This window comes from Branchiostoma lanceolatum, chromosome 9 (assembly GCF_035083965.1).
Source record: "Branchiostoma lanceolatum isolate klBraLanc5 chromosome 9, klBraLanc5.hap2, whole genome shotgun sequence".
Lineage (NCBI taxonomy): Eukaryota > Metazoa > Chordata > Leptocardii > Amphioxiformes > Branchiostomatidae > Branchiostoma > Branchiostoma lanceolatum.
The window spans coordinates 10,581,509-10,603,532 of NC_089730.1; the positions used below are offsets into that span (position 1 = coordinate 10,581,509).

General features: G+C 42.9%; 2 protein-coding genes across 7 annotated transcripts; both read right to left on the reverse strand.

Annotated features, from left to right (window-relative positions):
• Positions 1-425: 425 nt before the first annotated feature.
• LOC136441219 (putative L-lysine 2,3-aminomutase aq_1632) lies at positions 426-13,450 on the reverse strand. Of its 5 annotated transcripts, XM_066437368.1 has the most exons (10): positions 12,695-13,450; positions 10,820-10,832; positions 10,472-10,640; positions 7,802-8,016; positions 5,184-5,426; positions 4,764-4,818; positions 4,111-4,320; positions 3,552-3,809; positions 2,569-2,736; positions 426-2,375 (listed from the first exon to the last, which is right to left on the reverse strand). In XM_066437368.1, coding segments are annotated over exons 2-10 (1,539 nt in total). In that variant the 5' UTR covers positions 10,822-10,832; positions 12,695-13,450; the 3' UTR covers positions 426-2,156. The 5 variants fall into 5 exon arrangements, with proteins under 5 accessions (XP_066293465.1, XP_066293460.1, XP_066293464.1 ...); XM_066437363.1 differs by lacking the exon at positions 10,820-10,832 and having other exon boundaries at positions 10,472-10,657; positions 12,695-13,447; XM_066437367.1 differs by lacking the exons at positions 10,820-10,832; positions 12,695-13,450 and adding an exon at positions 11,379-11,924 and having other exon boundaries at positions 10,472-10,657.
• Positions 13,451-13,995: 545 nt separating this feature from the next.
• LOC136441221 (KICSTOR subunit 2-like) lies at positions 13,996-22,024 on the reverse strand. 2 transcript variants are annotated; one of them, XM_066437371.1, is made up of 11 exons: positions 21,802-22,024; positions 21,156-21,299; positions 20,354-20,517; positions 19,947-20,030; positions 19,422-19,617; positions 18,332-18,439; positions 18,078-18,172; positions 17,383-17,548; positions 16,711-16,809; positions 16,217-16,328; positions 13,996-15,131 (listed from the first exon to the last, which is right to left on the reverse strand). In XM_066437371.1, the coding sequence occupies exons 1-11, from the start codon at positions 21,919-21,921 to the stop codon at positions 15,070-15,072; spliced, it is 1,350 nt and encodes a 449-aa protein (XP_066293468.1). In that variant the 5' UTR covers positions 21,922-22,024; the 3' UTR covers positions 13,996-15,069. The 2 variants fall into 2 exon arrangements, with proteins under 2 accessions (XP_066293468.1, XP_066293467.1); XM_066437370.1 differs by having other exon boundaries at positions 18,332-18,442.

Consider the following 22,024-nt stretch of genomic DNA (forward strand, 5'->3'; position numbering starts at 1 on the left):
TCCTTGAAGTAGATGGAACATGCTTTTAGAGACCCTTCTTGGTACAGAAACTGTACATTTAGTTGTGGAAAATGATTAATGAAGACAATGGGATCTTTCGGTAGCAGAAAGCAGTATTTTGCCTCTGACCACAAAGTGACTGACATCGACGTGGTTGAAATTATGATAGGATGCATTATGGAACACAAAAAAACGACTACATGTACATTTAAGTTTAGGATATATATATAAGGCACTTGAAATTTAAGCCAAAAAATATGGTTTCATTGCCGGTTAAAATTAAGGCCCTCATTTAATGCCAATAATGCCGTCCAGTGGAGGTCCCTGGATAGCAAGCGAAACAATTGAGCCAGCAGTTACTACGGAGAATAGTACTCAGCCACTCCAGGAATCCCCATCAACAAACAAGAAATACAGACACGTAATTGTACATACCTCAAAAGAGGCACGTCATTTATTTTTTGGCCTGAGCAAGGAGGTTAAATATGGCCGGAGCTGCCATTGTTGGTACAACGAATCCTCAAAGCAAGATTTGCGCATACAAAGCGGGATATACATCTATCTCAACAATACATGATCGACTTCTCAGGAAATTTGCACGTTCGATATTGAGCGCGAATAGCCAAATATTGGAGAAAATGGTCTTAATTCATTTTTCGAGTTTTTTGTATCGTCCAAACGTTGTAGTGGTGCATTAGTGAGTAGACACAAGTGTTTGTTTTAAAATTGACCAATTCGGGAGTGTGACATTCATGTGGGTTAGAGGAAAGGTACACATTTTGTCTCCCACCACCTAATTCACTTGCAAAAGCACACACAGCTTTATAAACACCCAAATACTGATACCCTGTCGAATCTAGGCGGACAACTAGTTCATCAATTTCAGATAAACTAGGTATCAAATATTACGCGGTCATATTCGGAAATCATGTAAGCAATTACGGACTAAACTTGGTTATACACCAACAATGTAATACCAACAACAAAGTACTATTTCCTCCTACTAAAACGATGCATATGCGTAATTATGCACATTTCTTTCATAGACTAAAGACAATTCATGTGTCGAAAAATATGATCCCATTTCCGTTCCCATTCAAAAACATAGTAAGGGAAAGGAGTTACATGTGTAGTAATACCATAACAAACAGTAGTGGGTGCTGATAAGATTACAATAAACATACACATGTATATACAGTTCTTACGGTATGACCGTATAGCATTTATCAATGTTACAACTACAGACTATACGAGTCTGGTTCACATTTCTGGCACACGAAATCTTTACGTAGACACATCTTCAAAGGGAAGATTCCTTCAGGTAGGGCACCGTTTTTTCCGGCGTAATTTCTGTGTCCTAATAAAGCGTCATGCGTCTTTCGGTAATGTTTTTAAGACATGACCCTTCACTGCAGAAAATATCTAAAAACACTTTGGAAAATGCCCTTTGATACATCAAAGTCTTCTCTAAGCTTGCAACAACGGCTTAGCTTTTCTGATAGTAACATACTTCACTAAAATATAACAGTACAATACTGTTACAGCTTACAGGAATGAACAATTAAGGTCACGATTAGAACACTCTGGAATGCTCTATTGTTTGGACCATAGAGAGATGATAGTTTGGCTACGTTACAAAAGAAACATTCAGGTTGAATGCGTTTACGTTACTCTGAATATACTGATTTAATTACACTTGAAGTTGTCCAGTTCTTCACGGAGATGTCTTTCACATTATCTCATGTGTACCACCACCTTATGATGTCTCCATAATACACTTACCACAGCCCCATTGACACCGTGATAATTTAGTCATACATTTGAACCTATTCCAAACCGGGCTACTGGCAGAATCTATAGATTCTACTTTCTACTACTACTCTGAAAGTAGAGGGTTATAACAGCCTGGCGAAACGGTGAAACTGTCACGTTATGGCACAACCGGTGGTTCTTTGTGAGATCACTGTTGCCGTGACACAACCACCACGAGTAAAAGCGACTGGCACAACATAGCTAGCCACGACGGTCGACCGGCGATCCGTTTGTTGGATCACCGCCACCACGACTAAAGAACGACTGGCTTTAAAGTTGAATTGCACTTAGAGGTTTGGTATAAGGATGCCTGAGTTGATAACGTTGACTTGTCGTTCACTGAGCTAGTCTCCTGGAGAGAAGATGTCCTCACATCTGTACTCCATCCCCGGGGAGTAGGGATACAGGTTCCCCGAGGAGTTATCCTCTCTCTCAAGGCTTTTCAGCTCGTCCTCGAAGAAGAACTTTTCTTGCCCGAAGGCCGGTTTGAGCTGGTCCAACCAAGTGGCCTTCTCGTCGTACTGAGCGTGGAAGATCTGGTGCGTCCACTCCGGGTTTCTTCCCTAAAAACGGGTACACGGGAATATCAAGGGCGTTTGTATCAGCTTTGAATATGCGACGATGTTATCAATCCATTACAAGCAAAAGCAACGTTAATTCTAGGTATATCTTCGACTTTACCAACTCTGAATTTTGGAGTAAGAACGAAATAGCCCACCCTGGTACATAAACAACGATACACAACAATAAACCTACTTGTAACATCTTCAGAACGAAGACCTTCTCGCCGGCGATCTCGGACACCCCGACCACGTGCACCTTCCCGGGTGTGGCTGACATGGAGGGCCCGCGCAGGGTACGGCCCAGCCCGGACACCGAGGAGAACGCTTTGCTGTAGATCTCCACTGCTCTCGCCAGGGGGACCTGATGTCATAAAAACAATTAACACTTGTACAGTCTAAGCTTTACCATGATGAACATCCCAAGTCCTTTGGTTCATTTCTTGTGCTTTTTTCGTATCTAAGACAGTAATAGCAAGGAGGACCTGGTGTCATAAAAACGGTTGTACATCAACAGTCTAAGGTTTATCATGTTCAGTCTAAGGTTTATCATGTTGACTGGCTATTATTGAAATCCCAAGCCCTTTGTTTCCTCCAAAAAACGCTCTACTAAGTATTTGTTTTGTACTTAGACAGTTATAGATATGAAGATTACACAATGGAAGGAGGCTAACCCCATTTAAGGCGTTCAATACTAGGTCGCCTATATTAAGGACATCCGGTGGACCTCATGAAATCTCGGTCCTTATCTTAGAACACGTGAGACCCACGTGAGACCCGATACCGTGCATGCTTTCCGATTATTTTAAGACTCTGGGTCAATCTATATTAATGAGAAAGAGGACAAGCAGTGGGTCCTTCTGCTTAGTGTTCAGTCCAACTTTTACAACATCGTGTTTTAAACTAAATAACTCATTGGATATAGCCTGGATGCTAGACCCCCGATGGCCCGATCTCTATAATATCTATCGTGTGGTTCTCAGGGTCTAACTGAAGGGCGCCTGTTGTAGAATTTCCTTGGGGGCATGTTAGCCCTAGATCAAAAGGAGCTGGCCTGTGTAGGCCCTGGAAACCGGGTTATAATGGAGATGGGTGCTCTTACGTACCGATGACGGATAAGACATAAGAACGTTGTTCTAGAAAAATAAAGTGTGCGGGTGCAAGTGAGAGTATCGCTACCTCAAAGTAGTGCCTAGCGCCGGTGTCTCTCTCCACAAACATGTAGTAAGGAATGACGCCCAGCCGGGTCTCCGTGCGGACCAGGCGGGCCCAAGTGGCGGGGTCGGCGTTTACGTGGTTGATGAGCGGCGCCTGGGCCCGAATCACCACACCAGCCATCCGCAGTCGCCTGATGGCTTCCTGCACTGTCGGTGTGGACAGCTCGCGGGGGTGGGTGAAGTGGGCCATGATGGCTAACTGGCGACCTGACTTCACCACCTGGAACAGTAGTGGCCGGACTGGTCAGGAAAGGGCGTTTCAAGTTAACTAAACAGCAGAAATGTGATCAAGTGCTGGGGTGATCGAATATTGTCATATTTTGAGACAAAAGTCTGTTAAGAGTTTCCTAAACATATAAGAAGTTTCACTCCACGTATAAGTAGTACTAGGAACTATGAACTATTCTGTAGAAAAGACGACACGCCTTCATCAGGTTCAAATGACCGGTACTTCGGCCACGTGACCTTACGGTAAGGAATCGGTCGTCTTTGATTGGTCTATTTAAACTGTTTTGCCTCACCTCCTCGAATATGCGCAACAAATCGTCGGAGTCGGTATCGGAGACGTATCGGTAGGGCCAGTAGGCCAGCGACTTGGTGCCGATGCGGATGGTGGAGAGGTGGTCGAGGCACGGGTCCTTCAGCAGCGGCAGGATGTACCCGCCCAGCCGCTGGGCCGACATCACCATCGGGTCCCCTCCCGTCAGGAGAAGGTCGCTCACGTGCCGGTTCTGCGGTTTTCATGGAAGAACAAGAAATTTATGACCTCATACATCCACGAAATACATATACAGTATGTGAAATTTTGGTGAATCTCTTTGTTTAAATCATTATTTTGGATACCTCGCTAATGTAATTACGCATTTTTTAATTCCATGCTTTCCTTCGGGACTTTGGACAGGTATAAAACGATAAATGCGACCATCAACACGTCTTCTATCAACTTCTCCGGTGGATTGGTAATTTGCTATACGTCTTGAGTATATAAAGCTCGTTCTCCGACAAGCAACAGGCACTATTTTAACTCTAGATCCTTTCTATACTCGATACTAGTAAATCCGATCGAGGATGTTTAATCTATTATGATCCTATGTCATCCTCTAAATTTGTAATATATAAATTCATGTAGAGAAAAATATGAAATTCATATTGTTCAGATCATAGAGTTTCTTACCCGTCGCAAATAGAGTTGCAGAAGTTTGGAGTCGTCTGACTGGAATTGCTGTGGGCTGAAAATGTGAAAGAACGAAATTGTGCCACTCACAAAACGGAAAATATAACTATCGACAGATCAACAATTCACATGTCTTCGTAAGGTGGCTACTCGTCAACGAGACAAACCTTATACGAAGCACATATACAAATATTATCTAGATAAGAAATTAACAATCGTGGGCTCTTCTTTTTACAGTTGGTCTGCATTCTCAGTACCAAACCGGCAATTACGTACGTTGCTGTGCATTGTTTACGTCCTCAACCTTATGTCACGATTTGCATTGAGAGGAAAGATGGTCATATTCTATGCCTGATCTGATTGAAACTGAACACTTTGCTATTCTTTCTCCCCAATATCTGGAGGTCCTCTGGATCTTACCTGCCGACAGACGTGAACTGTGCCCAGCGGAAACAGTAGGTGCAGTAGGCGTGACAGAACTGTCCCTCGGCCGGGAAGAACAGCACGGTCTCCCGGTACTTGTGCTGCAGGCCTGGCAGAGGGTGTCCGTCCACCCTGGGTACGTTCAGCGTCTTCTGCTGAGCGGGGTGCGGGTTCATCTCCTTCCGGATCCGCTCGGCTTCCCGCTGGAGTGCCGTGCGTGGGGCGTTCTTCTCCAGCAACCTACAACAGGAACAACCCAACAACCCTTATTGAGCGGGGTTTTTCTCTCAGGGTTTCCGTCGGAACAGACTGATTTGGGGTTAACCGTCATCTTTCTTTCCTTCTTTCCCCTTAACTCTAGATCAGATCAAAGATAAGTAGATAGGTAGCCGCCATGGTTTATGCTAAGATTCATCAAAAGCAATATGATATTAAGACAAGCGATATTCACCATCCCGTCTCCTTTCCTAGGCAGTAATTCACCAGTACAGCAAACGTTTCTACAAAACTATTTCTCATTCCTTCATCCAACATTTATCATGTTACTTAAGTCAACAAATACGCATACTGCCATTTCATTCTGACATCCCAGGCGAGAATACAATGTAGTGTACAAACTGTACTGTGGTTTACATAATGAGCTCTTTATTTTCGACTTAAGCGTTCTTACATTGGCTATTGTGGCGTGCTTTGCTGGTACAGCATGTTCATCGACCTCGCTAAAGAAGACTTAATTCATTGCCTTCAAGAACCATACTTGTCTAAGATGCTTGTCTAATCTCCAAAGAAATGTTGGGAGGGAAGATCGTAACGTATCTCGACTTCAAAGTAGTTGCTGACTCGGGGAGAGCAGCATCAGTCGAATGACGCGACGGTCTTTCCTCCCAACATCTTCTCGAAGATTGTGCTCATCAAGAGCGAGTATCGTGAAGAAAGTGCGAACCCCCCCGCTAGAACAATGACGGTGAACACCAAATCTAGTCTCTTCCTACAACATTGTGTGGAAGAACCGCTACACTTATACATTGCAAAGATGTATGGACAGAATGGAAACATCTTACTGCTTGAAGACAGCTTTCAGCTGGCATCAGGGATCCACCGAACAGCTTTCCCCGGCTGTAAGGTGTCGGCTCCCATACTGCAAACATACCAGGAAGTAACCCACACCGTAACATCACACTTCGCGCTGCACAAGGCAAGAGCGAGAACGCAAACACACAGAACAAAACCTTATAGTGCCTGACTACAAGCTAGTTCTGACGCCTAGAGGGGCTGATTTTCACCACGTGGCCATTACTGCTGATATCTGAATAGGGTGTTTGCACATGACGTCACGTCCTCTAAATAACCACAGTCGCCATCTTGGTGTGTTGTTAGATCCAAGATGGCGACCAAGACAATGTAGTCTGGTACTCCCTGAACATGCGAAGACAACAAGCAGGCATGTTTAGGTAGATAATAATCCACATCATGGACCAATCATCATGGAACAGTTCTCACAGAATGACTCAGCCTTAATAATCAATATGGTGGACGCAGTCATGTTCACGTGATTGTAAACACCCTGCGTGAATTTTCGTCCCACCGCGAAATAAATACGTTCACCATTTATTACGTCAAAAGCGTTCGACTGTTCTCAACATTAACTTATCGTAATTCGTGACGGCGTTGGTGAATAATTTTGTTGTATATTAGTGGAACCAAACTTGTCACGTGTATGGTATATTAACAGGCGGGTGGTATTCAACCCCTCTAAGGCCTTGCGAGTACCGTCATACAGCCCCTGTCACACAGCAGCAAAATCGATCGGCCGAGCAGTCTGCGAGCTCTAAATAACAATTTTGGCAGGGATACGCTTGGTGTTCTCTCGATCGTCGCACGATTTTTAGAAGATCGGCCGATTTTCGAGGTTACCGAGTCCAGTCCAATGTACTAGTGGGGTAGATTTTCTGTGAGTTTTTTCTCTGGTGAGTTTTAAATTAGGCGACCTTCTGGTGATCAACAAATACGACCGAAGATCGTCGACTGTGTGGCAGGGGCTTTACTGCCAAAAGAAGGAAGGATAAAAGTGTACTATTTACTTCCGCAACGGAAAGCGGAAAGTAGAAAAAAGGGAACTTTCTTTGGCGAGTTGGACCGACGTTGCTAGGGACAAAAGTTACAGTGAACTTAAAACTGATATCGGATTCGACTTGAGTATTCATCTAGACTTCATTGACGCTTAGTTGTTTTCATGGCTGGAAAAGAAAAACTCCTGCGTTGTATCACAAACGTTTTCTGTCATATACTTTTGAGCAGTCAATATAAAACGAAATGATATTAAAAAAATTCAAGATTTTTGTACGTTAAGTACTTAGACGTAGGAACATTAACGGAAGTCGTAAAAAAATTAAAAATAAAGTGGTCAAAGATATCTAATTGAGTTCGTAAAAATGCCTTAGTTGCTTTACTGGAGTTGAGTAGAGTATAGTTCTTCGTGCTACTTAGCCCCGAAAACTACATTACGTATTCATCTAAGAGAACTACCTAACAACCAAGTCCAAGTTCTCTATTTGACACAACTCTTAATAAAACACATACAATTTAGACTAACATGACACAGAAACCCAACCCACTTGCTGATTCGCTCCAGTGCCTCAGGCTTGAGCATGTCGGGCTGGGGGAACGTCAGTTGGAAGATGGGGTCCTCGGGCACGTTGGACCAGTCGATCAGCTCCTGGACCACGTAGTTGTTAGTGCGCATGGGCAGAACCGTGGCGGCAGCGACGTACGGTACCGGGTCCAGGTCTTTGGAAGACTCGGGTAGGTACGTGTTCAACACTGACGGGATCTACACGGTCGATGAAGAAATATGTAAAATGTTCGATAATTCGACTGCATATTGGAAGTCCTGGTGTAATGCACAGCAAAGGGTGTTATGGGTGTTATGTAAGTTGCTCAAGGGTCGCGCAAAAGCGAGCTTGTGACATAATTGAAAGAACCCATTTGTGAGTTGGAGAGCGAGCTCGTCCGACGTGTTAGATCTGCGCCCCCGAACAATATGAATGACTGCGGCTACGTAAGAGTAAGGCCAAGGATCTTCTATCGAGATATCGTTAACAGAACCTCTTTGGTAAGACATATACTTTATATTGAATATAGAACTATTTAACCATAACTATTTCAGCAGAACTGGCCCACAGACAAATGAACAAGCAACACATAGTACACCGTAATGGCATACAGCTGCACAGAAACATGGAACGGGCCACAATTAAAGTCCGCATAATTACAGCTTTTGTGAGCTCACAATGGACCTAATGTATTGATGAGACATGCCCCAGGACTGTTGATTCATATCATCAGCACTTACTGTAATCATGCTCGAGTGTAATCTCCAAGCAGAGGTTGGAATGGATATTTACATTTTGTGTCTCGCTTTTCTGACACTTGATGGAGAGCGTGTAAAAACGTAGGCAGTCAGAGAAGGTTACGAGTTCCCATTCTAACACATGCTTGGATGATATGGCTGTAGATCTAGAAGGTGCTCCCTTGTATAGTCTTCGACCAGAGGAAGACATTTCTCTTTGTCGTCGGCTCGGCACACGGCAGGTGCGACCAACGTGCTAGCTGTGGTCTGTCAAGTCTTCTCTTAACAGTCTAATGGTATCTTATATCTTTTCAGCCGCTATGTCAAAAGTATCAACTAGTACAAAAGACAAAATCAGCATAACCTAATTGGTAACGTTATATATATCTCGTATCTTTTCTTCTTTGCGTCTTCCGTGAGGTGAGTGCATGCATAAAATGGGCATAGTTTTACTCGACTCCCGACCGTCATACCAGAAATACCGTGTGACCAGAACACGAATCGTAAACAGAGTATTATATCACGTGTCTTACGCCTTACAGCAACCATAGTGAAGTAGCATGGTTCCTCTTACTTGTCAAATGACGTGGAAATCGTAGATTTTCAAGGTATCAATTTGGCATTCATTTGTGGCCGAAGTTGTGAGGTATTTTAATCTTTAGTTCATGAAAATTCCTTGTTTTGTCTGTAACTACAATAAAGGACCTAGGCGACCTAGGCCCTGGTGCTCGACTGATTCTGGGGTATTTGGAAGGGATTTACCAAAATAAATACCGTCCAACGCTGCTGTGAATCGACCACTTGTTGACTGTACAATGTGGGTCGCACACAAGACTGGTGTCCCAGTTTTCAGCAAAGGACTGTGTCCAGATCGATCAGTGCATGCGACTAATTAGGTTAGGTCAGGAAACTCAGGTTTCTGGAACAGATGGTCGCGCCTACTCTCCAAGCAGAGGACGGGTTCAGGCAGGTTTTTTACGTGTTTTTAGGCGTTTTTGTCGAGCTTTCTACTTTTTTTGTCTCTGTAACCCCATATAGACAAAAAAAACAACAACAAAAATAGAAAGCTCGACAAAAACGCCTAAAAACACGTAAAAAAACTGCCAGAACCCGTCCTCATACTGTTTCATATCTTAAAGTGTAAAAGGAAGGCCCTAGTTGTACCAAGTTTTACCTTCCTATTTCACTTTTATATCCAAATATTGCTAATAAATACAGACTAAAGAACGAATAAAACATTAAATACTACTCTGACTACTGCTAGATCCTACTACTGTAACTGTCAGTCAGGACACATACGGTATGCCTAAACACATCACCCGAACTCTTCCGAACTCTTCCGGGTCTAATATGTAGTGTACACGGGGCAAGGACTTTACTTATGTGACGCTCTGGATACATTGTCTATGCAATTATGAATGACAAACATGCAGCAAGTCTTTAGTATTTACCAGGATTTTTCATGTTACCCCCCTCGTTCCAAGATGAGAAGGGATGTCTGCCCGCCATATTGGATTCTCATTGTTGGGATCCACTTAGGTCCGCTAATACCTAATAGCACAATATTATCGCCATCACCTCATGATAACTGTACACAATGTGTTTTAGCCTCAAATATAAGCACGTATTTGTTATATTGGAAACTAGCGGAGAAACATGCAAAAACTGGTAAATGTTTAAGGCCTGCTGCATATCTTTTATTCATAATTGCGTGGACAATGTATGCAGAGAGTCACATTAAGTCCTTGACCCGTGTACACTGCATATTAGACTCGGATGAGTTCGGGTGAGGTGTTTAACTTTAGGCATACCCGGACACATGGCCTGACCTCACAGTAGTAGTAGTAGTAGTAGTAGTACACAGTGAATACTTCTCTAGGATCTTCTTCATTTTGAGTACTTAGTTAGGTTAGTAGCAGGAAAGACATGAACCTACCAAGCTTCGTGTGTAGAGACGAAGACGGTTGTGATTCCGCATGGTCGGGTAGACGGTGGGTTCGAAGTCATCCTCTCTCTTCTCGGAGACGGAAGTCAGGGTACTCTTCAACCGTCGGACGGACCGGGGACGAACCCTCAGCAGACTGGTAGATAGGGGTGATCGGAGCATCGTTCTTTCCTAGGCCTGGACGGTACACACACAAGAAATCCTGACTAGGCCTGGACGGTACACACACAAGAAATCCTGACTAGGCCTGGACGGTACACACACAAGAAATCCTGACTAGGCCTGGACGGTACACACACAAGAAATCCTGACTAGGCCTGGACGGTACACACACAAGAAATCCTGACTAGGCCTGAACGGTACACACACAAGAAATCCTGACTAGGCCTGGACGGTACACACACAAGAAATCCTGACTAGGCCTGAACGGTACACACACAAGAAATCCTGACTAGGCCTGGACGGTACACACACTCTCGACAGGAAACCTCCGCTTGGAGAACAGCCGTGACTAACCGAGTATAGAATGATCCCCATAAGCTGTTAGAGCTACAGGTGCTTATAGTTTCCATGGTTGAAAAAACGTGTTCGGTTTCAATGATTGTCGTTGTTGCGCAGTACTCACCAAGCAGAGGTTAGTTTTATCATATGCCCCGGCCCGTCTTTAGTCCGATCAAGGAGGTTTTGGTCCGATGGGTGGGGGAGCGGACAAAAAACGGGGCATATCTAATCTCCAAGCAGATCTCCACTGTGCTATTAATCGAACAAGCTAGCCAGAGAAGCTCCAGTCTGCCAGTTGGATACGGTCTTTGCAACCGTTGGGTCTGCTTGGAGACTAGGACACCCATCGGACATAAAACGGGGCATATGATAAAGACCACGATCTTCCCCCACCAACCTCTGCTTCTGCTTGGAGAGTAGTCGCGCAGAAAATCAAGATTCGTTTACCACCATCATCATGCAAATTTTCCCCATGTGTCATTTTCGTAACCAATTAGAAGAATTCTCGGAAGAGCCTGTGAAACACTAGTCCTTTGTGCCCGTCACAATGGGTGTGATCACACGAACATGCCTCCGGGCAGCTGAATAACGGGGCAACAACCGCGATTTTAACTACAACTTGCAGAACAAAACCTCCTTGGCAGAACCAAGGACAATAATAATGTCCTTGGTAGAACCGATCCTGTCATTCCGGATCACTTCTGTCACAAACTTGTTGCATTTTTCCCAAGGAGGTTTTGGTGGTTTTCCCTAAAAGTACAAACCTCCTTGGTTTTCCCAAGGAGGTTTTATCAAGGTTTTCCTTTCACTTTATCCTAAAATAGGTCAGATCTTGGAGGGGCAGATCGCGATATTTTCCTGTCGATGGATCTGGGTCTCTCCCTCCTACACCCGAAGGATCCCAAACTAGAGTGACAGGGATAGCCTTCCCTAATCTCAAAGTAGATCTTTCGGTTGGCACAAGGAGGTTAAATCCTTGGTTGGCATTAGTATCCATGCTCTATCTGCTACTAATTAATCATACTAGTACACAGCATTAATTAGCACCGTTACAGGCTGCGTACACACTGTTTTCATTTACAGTCTGACTCTCTGAGGGATACAAGTGAACATCACTTTATGCTCTTATTCATATGCAACAACTTCTGGTTCACAGCATAAGGACAATAACTGGATCATAACCTCTCACTTGACTAATCGCTATGGTGCCCCACTCATGACAGCTGTCTCGCGGAGTACTAGTTAGTATGTGTTGACATGGACCATCTCTGACATGGCGGAGACCCAACCATAACAGCGGCTCAGGAGGTGTGGGGTCAGGTTACGGAGGGGCACCGCAGGGCAGGCGGGGCTGGCTTCTCTGCCACCCAAATGGTCTCCAAGGCCAGGTCGAGGCAACAGTCGCAAGACTCATTCAACAGGCTTCCTCACAATACACCAGACGGTTAGCGTACAAAAATTATAACAAAGACCAAAAAACACTGAACCCTGCTTTCATCAACGGTCATCAACGCTTGTTGTTTGTCCGACCAAAGACGCATCTTGAAAGAAGGCTGCAGTGAACCGGAAATCACTTGTGGGGGCATCGGTATTCAGACTCTACAGATATTCAAATTCGTCGTGTTGTGGTGACTGACCAAACACTAAACCCAGCTGACGACAGACGTTTCTGCATGCTAACATCATCAGAAGTATGAGTAGAGAACCACCTACCGTGCGCTGTAAAGGTAGAGGTGACACGAGTTTCTGGCGGGTCGACTAGACGTGCAGCTCCCTGGACAAGACACCACGTTCGCAGACTCGTGCCCCGCCCCGGGCCTTTCAGACGAGATGTCCCGGATGTAGGGTCATTCCAGGTTCCGTATCCGAGGTTTCTCCAAGCAGGCCCAATGGATTGCAAAGTTTGATACGGTCTTTAATAGCAACCTATAGATCTGCTTGGAGATTATCTTAACTTCCCTGCACCAAGGCTCCTTTCCTGTACCAAGGCCTGTACGCTGTGGGATCCTGTGGAGCCACTATATGGAAACTTTTGATGCCACGAAATCCGACGCGACCAGGTCACTCACCCTACTTCTAGAAATTCATATCCTTGATCCAACGAAGCGTCTTCTTGTTTTAGTGCCATTAAACCACAAACTACTCGATATGTCCAAGGAAGTTATATAGACATATAACCTCCTTGATATGTCCCAGGATCAAGGGCATAATCATTCAGTATCCATGCGAGGATGTAGGTCAAGATCCAATTTCTTTTGACCCGATTGCTGCACACAGAGGTTTAACGCAACACAAAGTGATTAAACCCGGGACGGGTATCCTTGTCGGAGCTGTACCGTCTTTCGGAAGAGACGAAAATGGGGGTCCCGTGTTTGAGGAGGTGCCTCGAGTGCAATACAACAGCCTCATTACTCACATGGGTACCTGCTGGCTGAAATAATACTCAACCTGGTGAATTATCATTAAAGAATATGTAATTCATAAAAAAGGAAATTTAGAGTATTCTGAATTTCCGTCAGGGGATGAGATTGATGGGCGAAACTATTAAAGTTACTATAAACCAATAATCATAGCCTGGGTGCCATCCGATTTAACTACGACCTGGGCGCCTACACTGCTCCAGGGCAGCTATTGTAGGAGCCCCGGTAGTAATTGGATGGCTGCAATTATCACACAAACATCTGGAAACCAGTACTACAATAGGCTAGCCTGGGGGGATGGCTGTGGGACGGCAGACTTCTTTATCTCAGACTGACTAATTACTAACCTCTCCCTACTATACTCAAAACCTACAAATAGGAACAAAATGGACACTGAGCATCACAGCCAACGTGTAGCCTTGGGTCACTTTTCCAAAATAAATTCATATACATGGATTATAAGGATATACAAAAAACGTATGTTTCTTACACACACACACAGCATTATTATAAGAGCTCCACCTAATAAATTCATCAACTTGATATACCAAATATTCCAAATACAACCAGGAATATCAAAATGTGGCACAAAACTTTGTAACTTGCCATCTTTATTGAAATTCTTTAAGGCATACATACATGAACATACGGTAAAAATAACTCAGGCGTGTACATATCCTAAATACCAGACAGATCGCTGTAGCTGTAGGCCAGTCCGTTCCTACGTCCCTGACCTAGCTGGGTTGAAGCCATGTTGACCAAACTACTGTAAATGCATTCACATGGTTTTTATTTTGCGCTAAGGCGAAAATGGAGTGTTTGAGGTGGTTTTAAGTTTGCGGCAGCGCTAGTCACATACTGCTACAGTATTGGACAAAAATGTTCGCGGTGGTTTTAAGTTCGCGGTGAAACGGCCGCCGCGAAAACCGCGAACATAAAACCGCCGCGAACATTTCTGCATTTACAGTACCTACTCATTCAGGTGTTTGGATAGGTTCCAATGACTGCATCAGACTGGTTGAAGACGTGGTATTTTCAAGTAAGAACAGTCAACAGACTTAGGGCCCTATCACACTTGTGCGTATATTCAGGTGCACATGAGTTGCGCATCAACATTTTTTTTATTTAAGTAAAGTTTACGGGGAAGAAGTCGTTTTCTACTTTGATCCACCATTGTGCAGCCTAGTTATCGAACCAAAGAAATGACCTCTTCAGCTATAAACTTAACCTAAATCAAAAACATCTTGATATGCAACTCTGGTATGCAGACTTGTATATATGCACAAGTGTGAGTGGGGCTTTACAATGTTGTGATTGACAGAAATACCATGTACACTGTGATAAAAGTGAGATGCATAGCAACAAATGACACAAGCCTTTAGATCTAGTCAAAGAGAATGATGCTTACCCTTGTAAACTTGGCACAATGTATTACTAGTCCTTCAATCTCGAATAATGATTAACCATCTCTTCCTGAATTACAGTAATGAATAAGACTGTAGATATTGCTATCTGACTTTATTGCTTGCAACAGAAGGAGGCAAAGCAAATATTAGACAGGAAGTTGCTATTATACTATTCATAGTGATTCAATTTACTAGTCTTTTTTTGTGTATCACCATGTACATTGAACTTGCAGAAGGTACAGGGCTGCATCACATCACGACATCACTTTGATCCAGGTTTTAGATTAAGTAGCAGCTTATTGTTTTTGAGTTGGGATCCAATTTCTGGAAAGGAAAAAAGGAAAACATTGTTTAGTTGGTCTAAGAATCATAAATAAGATCTTTCAACATTCTTCAATAGAAACAGTCAGCATTGTATTGAGGAAGGTGACAGATATATCTGTCTGTATAATGCAAACTCCCGCTTTCCGGGACTTTTATGGCCCCTGACCGGTTACGGGCGGCCGATATAAGCGTGATTCAATCAGGCTAGGTGACAGACAGGCACTGAAACGTTGGTTGTGTATAAAGAACTATGTTTTTCCTTTGTTTTGGCCAGCGTAGTCGGCCATTGGATTGGTCTGTTGCTTGCTTGAAGTCCCCAACGTTATGTTTTCTTTGGAAGGGGCGATAGTGATACACAGTCAATAATTACCTTGTTACTCAACTTATCTCTGCAACAGGGATAATTGTAATCTCAGATGTTTACTCTGTTCCAAAACAAATAATCTGAACACCCTGTCTGTATAAAGATGAACACAGAGGAAGTCAATCAATATTTCACACCTTACAGGGGAAGATTAGTAGACTGCAAGTATGTTTGATTGGAATGTTTATAAAAGATATTGTGGCACCATTTTCATGGAGAACTGGTTGTGTAGCAGTAGTTTCTTTGTCTCCTTCCACCATGACCTGGCTTAGTTTCTATTTAGCACTTAATTCAGAATTTACCTTAACCAAAATATAAGAAGTCTGCTTTAGTTTGGTCACAGTAAACACCACAAGTTTGCTTAGGGCACTCAGGTTTCACCACGCACTCACCGTAAATGGACTGGAAAGATTGTGTGAAAAAACGCTTAAGTCTTTTTTGTTCAACCATTTTTTTCTCTCCCTCTAATCACAACTTGCAATGCATGCCTTCTAGAAGACTCCTGGTCCAACTTTCACTTCCATTTGCTCACATGTACCACACAATCTATGTGGTCAATCTATTTTTAACTGGGGCAAGATCCTTCTTAAATAAATAATGCCATAAGAAAAGGGTGGCCTCTAACTGTATATAATGTGCTGTACATCACATGTAAAAGTCATCATCATCATTAGCATCATAGTACAAATCTGTACAATGGTGAAAGTAGTACAAAAATAACCTGTAAGGAATGTATTGACATAGGAGTCCTTCTCTGCTCTCTTGGTCTCAAATATCACCACCAGCGTCATCTTAGGCTCTATTCTCATCATGTAGTAGGTGCTCTGGAAGGCCTGGGATAGAAAAAAATGTCAGCTTAGCAGAATCTCTCACACAAAGCAAGGACATTTAAGAATGTAACAGATGCAAGTTGATAGGTCATTCTGCAATGAGCTGTATGCAGCTTGTGTTAGTTTACAACATTAGAATAGGTGGAATGTAACATGAAATGGTACAATCTGGTGTGTTATCCCAACAGGCTTTTTATACCTTTTGACCAAATCAGATCCTGATTCATGAGCCTAAATCTCTTTGCTTTGGAGTGCTTCATTGGCCCAATGTGTATGCTTTACAGCAGTTATCACTCAGGAGTAAGTCACATGGATCCAGGAGTTTAAATATTTGGTTAACCCGCTATGCTGGAGAGCCCCTATCAAGATAAAACAAGGTTCAGACCTTGTCGTAGAAGTAAACTATCCTCTCCATGGTGTTCATCTCTGCAGCGTTGTTGTTCATGATCATGATCAGGTTGGGCCAGTGATGCTGGGGTCTCTCCTGACAGGAAAAATACAAAACAATCCACAATGATAAAGCATATAATGGTAAACGGTTAAACATATAATAGTCTGACTGTTTTCTGAAGTTTATGTCAGGTAAAACTTTCATGCAACTTTGTTGTGATCAACATACGGTTTCAAGGAGTGATTGTAACAGTCCAGTTTTTCTCCCAGCCCTCTGTTTTCACCTTGAACTTGATAAATTTTCACTTTGAATCATTCAAGAGCCAAGTAAATGAATTGTTGCGGCTTTATGGCTAGAATCAATAGGGCCGACCAATACAATGACCATGGTGAGTAGAGTGTTTGCATTACATTTGGTAGTTGATCCCAGCCAAGTCATACCAAAAAGAGACAATGGTACATACTTACTCTGTTTAGCACAAAGAATCTGGGAAAGAGTATCATCAATGGTAGTTGAACACACACCACTACAAGTGGACTAGTCCCCTGCTGTAGTGATTGCACAAAGCTGTGTGGCCCAAGGGCTATTGAAACGCAGATGGGTGCCGCCCTATGCACCATCTGGTCTAGGAAGGACATTATTATCAATGCCAAGAGTAAGCCTTACCCCTGGGATAGACACAATGGCAGGGTAACTGTCCAGGCCCTTGGGTGGCTCCACCTTGGCGGCGGGGTGGTGGTACCCGTGGCCCTTGTATGTCTCCTCCAGTCCACGAGTGTCCAGCACGATCGACAGGTTTATCGCATCCGATTTACGCAGAAAGGTGGCAAACCTGTCACAGGTCACAAACAAAAAATTAACCTGCAAACTCCATGCCAAACAAATGAATTGCTACCATTGATGAAATGGTAATTCACTCTGACTTAGGAAAATATATATATATATATATATATATATATATATATATATATATATATATATATATATATATATATATATATATATATATATATATATATATATATATATATATATATATATATATACATATATAGCTTTCATTTGCAAATTTGTGCCTGTAGGCTAATTGTAAGGGTACAAACTGCAGAAAAGTTAACAAGGGTAACAAGTGTCTGTCCTATGCATCTAGTTAATACTTCTACATACACTATTACTGGGGGTTTCACTTCATCTTTGGAGGTAGTGGCTGATATAAAACTTAGTGAAAAGTTTGAAATAAAGGCTGACATACAGGAGGCAAGGGATACAAATATCCCTAATGAGGGACCTGTCATGTACAATACTGCAGCATCTTTTCAAACAGTCCACTTAGGAATTCAATAAAGGAATACAATGCATACTTTGCCATGTAGTCACATGATGTCTTTGCTAGAAGGGTCTTCATCTCTGGTGGAGTGGACTGTTTACTCAAAGTCTCATTGAAATACAAGGAGAACTGGAAAAAAACAAAAACAGATTAGACAAAGTATTTAAGAAAAATCTGAAAATCTTAAATGGCAATGAAAGTTATTGAAAATTGAATTAAGGCAAAAAGCTTTATTATTGGAGCAACAGAGTTTTTCAGTGAAACATCTGGTGGAATGTTAGTGATCACCTTGGAAACGAGGGCAGCCTTGAAACTGAGCAGCCATTGGTGGAGAGGTGGGACCTGTGGCACCTTGGTGGAGGCGCTGCCAAACAGCTCAAAACCCTTTTTCTGACTCTGCTGAAATAGAAATAAAAACAAAACTAAACTTTACATGTGCAGACGACACAGGCAAAGGAAGACCTGGTCAATATCTGGGTCTAGCCTATTGAAATGCTCTAAAACATTTGCTACTTATGTTCTTACTGAAAGCGTTGTTTCTCATGAGGTGACCTTTTTGTTTTTGTCTATCCTGTTCCACGGGTTCAATTCTTACATGAGGCCTAAGAAAAAATGTTGTGTTTTTGGTTACAGTACTAGAAAAATTAGGGTCGGTAGGTAGGGAATCGCTTTATTTTAGATATTGGTCCAAAGTGATCCAAAAAGTACAGTTTGACATTGTAAAACTGGCCATGGAATGCATTAAGACACTGGTATTTTCAATATCATATGTATTTGTACATCAATAAAGTATATCAATAAACTGAACAAAGAAGTACAATATCTATTACACACTCCTACATCACAGTGTGAAATACAGGAAGTCTGCAAGAAGATATGGCCGTCAGGTTTTGGGGTCAGTTGGGTAACCGGAAACACAACATTTGCTTCCTTAGGCCTGACCTACTTTCCTTAGTTATGGGATGCAGATCTCATGACTGAAATAACTGCCAGTGTGAAACAGTGGCTGCCTTGTTTGTGAGTCTGACCTACAAAGCATGACCTACATTTGTTCATTGAATGTTATGCAAATTGGTAGCATTGGCAACACCATGTACAGCAGAGGCCTAGTACAGGTGTACCCAAATCAAGATGCCACCTAATCTCCAAGCAGATGTAGAAAGGCAAAATCGTAACACTTCTCAAGCTCCCTTTCTTGAGAAAGACAAATAAAGTTGAAACCAGTCGAATTCCATCTCAGTGCTGTCATTGTTCCAGAGCTACGAAAGATTTCTCAAGTTTCCTTTTCAGCAGAGTATAGGGCATTTCTGTGGAACTGGGAGCTTGTTTGTTTTGGCCTTTCTGCATCTGCTTGAAGATTAGAAACCACCAGACATACTTCTTTTGCCATCTGCACGATGGCTGCCCATGAGTTGAGTTTGGAGTGTGCTTCGTGTAGATGCAGGAGTGCTGGGAGGAAACACCAGACGGCCATGTCGGCCTGGGCCTGCAGCAGGTGGAACAGGATCGACAACTCATCACTGAAACTGGTCTTCAGGGGGGTCAGGATCGGGTGGTGGAAACTCTTACTGTGTCTGGGAAATAGAAATGACTTCATTTCAAACAAAACATGCCTATCATCATATATCAGCAGTCAATGATTTTACTTAGACATTGTAGCAGGAAATCACTTCCATGGCTCAGAAATCTACTACCGTAAGTATAGGTATATCTTATTCTTTGGAGAGCTATGTGAAAAATTTTCTCTGCAAGCCCCCTCCACAAAACAATTTCATTATCGACTGTAATCATTGTTTTGTTCACTAAAATGTGGTGGGCTATTTACATGCAATTAGCTCATTTTGAAAGTTAAAGAAAAACAATGATTGGCATTGGTTCGAAAGTTGCAGAGCTGTGCTGATACCTCTGTATGATGCCAGCCAAGTTAACAGCTACTTCTGAGTAACCAATGACTCGACTGGATCCCATGGAACACAGAGTTTCATAGCTGGTCAAAATGTTAAGGAAATCCAAAACAATTTCTAGAGGGCCTTTTTTTGGTCAAGCAGTTTGTAAAAATCATCAAGGGTAATGGCTGTATATAAAGTTTAAGCCATATATGCAGCCTACAAAGCTACAAAAAGAAGGGTAACCTAAATCTATTAAAAGGTAGCAAATAAAGGTTGTCCTCTTAATGCATAAAGATGTTTTTAAACTGAAAGTCAAGCATAGCCACTCGGTCATTCAAAGCCACCACACAATTCTATATGCTAAATTCGATAGCTACCATGTGAAAATCTTCTCAACAGGAGACAAAACTGACAAGGATACAAGTCCATTGTTTCCAGCCTGGCTGCGACAAAGGATGAGAGTTGCCCACACAGGTGGGCCAGGAGTTTCTCCAGGGACGGGGCAGTGCCTCCCACCGCCTGACGACCTGTGTCCTCTATCTTACGCAGCTCTGTCAGCAACGATGAATAAGTGGACCTGAGGGACTGTAGAATTTGGTGTAATAGAAAAGTATCAGTAAAAACAACTTATGGTTTTAAGTACTGATGTTTTTAAAGGTTATGCAGGTTAGTGCAGGTGAAATGGGAATTGTGCAAGTATTTGTGATGTCTACATGTACCTAACATGCACTGGTCTATTCTAAAAACAGTCAGTGGTTTGACATGGTACACTGATGATATTTTAACGCCTTTACAAGATGATTTTGTATCTGGATCAGGACAACTACTGGGCAACACCCCTTTTGTCCAGGGGTCTACCCTGGGAACCAGAGTACTAGTAGGACCGGGCCACTAGCGAGTCACTTTGGCAGCACGAGGCAGTCAGCCCGCTTGATCTAAATTAATGGTCCAGGGAGTTCTAGCTCAGGGAGTGGACCGCGCCGGTCAACTTTCTGGATAGAACTCCCCCATTGCGCTAATTTGTATCGGCGAGCTTAGAGCTTTGGGCCAAATAAGGAACCGGTTAAAGCCGATAACAGATTGATAAGAGATTGGTACTGTGCAGTTGTTGCTGATTCATCAGGTGTTGGGAGACCTCCTCCCTGAACTTCACCGGATCTGATATTTGAGTGGTTGAATATGGTTGAGAGGTTGTAGTATTAGACTGTCTGAAATGGAGTTACCTCTCTCCCGCTGAACCACTTCTTCTGTCCCAAGTAGCCCAGGGAGGCGTACATCTTCTCCGCCATGGCCAGGTGAGACAGGGAGTTCAGCAGCGACGTCCAGGTGGACCCATAGTTCGTCTTCCTGGAGTCACGGTCCTTCTCCTGGGTAGGAGGAAAGGGAGGAGCTGCAGGAAATTCCAGCTGACAGATTTCTCATAGTTTCTGGTATCTGATTTTTACTTCACCAGGGGTTATGTCTGTGTGTGTGTCACAGCGTGTTCTTTTAATTCTATACTGTAGTTTCTATACTGTATGTTCTGTCAGATAGGTGTTGTCTCCTATCTCTTCTGATTGTCCTGTTAGTATTTGATCAGTACAAACTTGTTGATATTATCATTAAATTTGCCACCTAACAAGTGATCACGATGAGATATAATAAATTTCCAGTTGAATCCGCCCCCCTCCCCATGATGGGCAAATTCATTTTTGCTTCCTCAAAGTTAAACGCAATTGAGATCGTTGCACTGTAGAATGATAGAGTGTATATTGCTGCTATCATATACAAAATGTCAATTTCTGTGTCTACTGTATTCCTGTTATAGACTTCGTAGTTTTACTACAACCATATCATAAAATTATTTTGCAGACGACGTCCTTTGCTTACCGCGAACTCCTTGGCCTTGTCGTACGCGAACTGGCTCAGGGCGTGGAAGTACGTCTCCAGAAACGCCTGCTCGATGGAGACTGGCGGCAGACTAGACTGCGATACCTGTACATTCGCCATATCAACAGAATATGCTATCAAACGATTTGAAAATAGAAAAATATTTTTTTGTTTACGGGCGCCGCCATTTTTTTCGGGAATGATGGGACGGTTGACCCAGGAT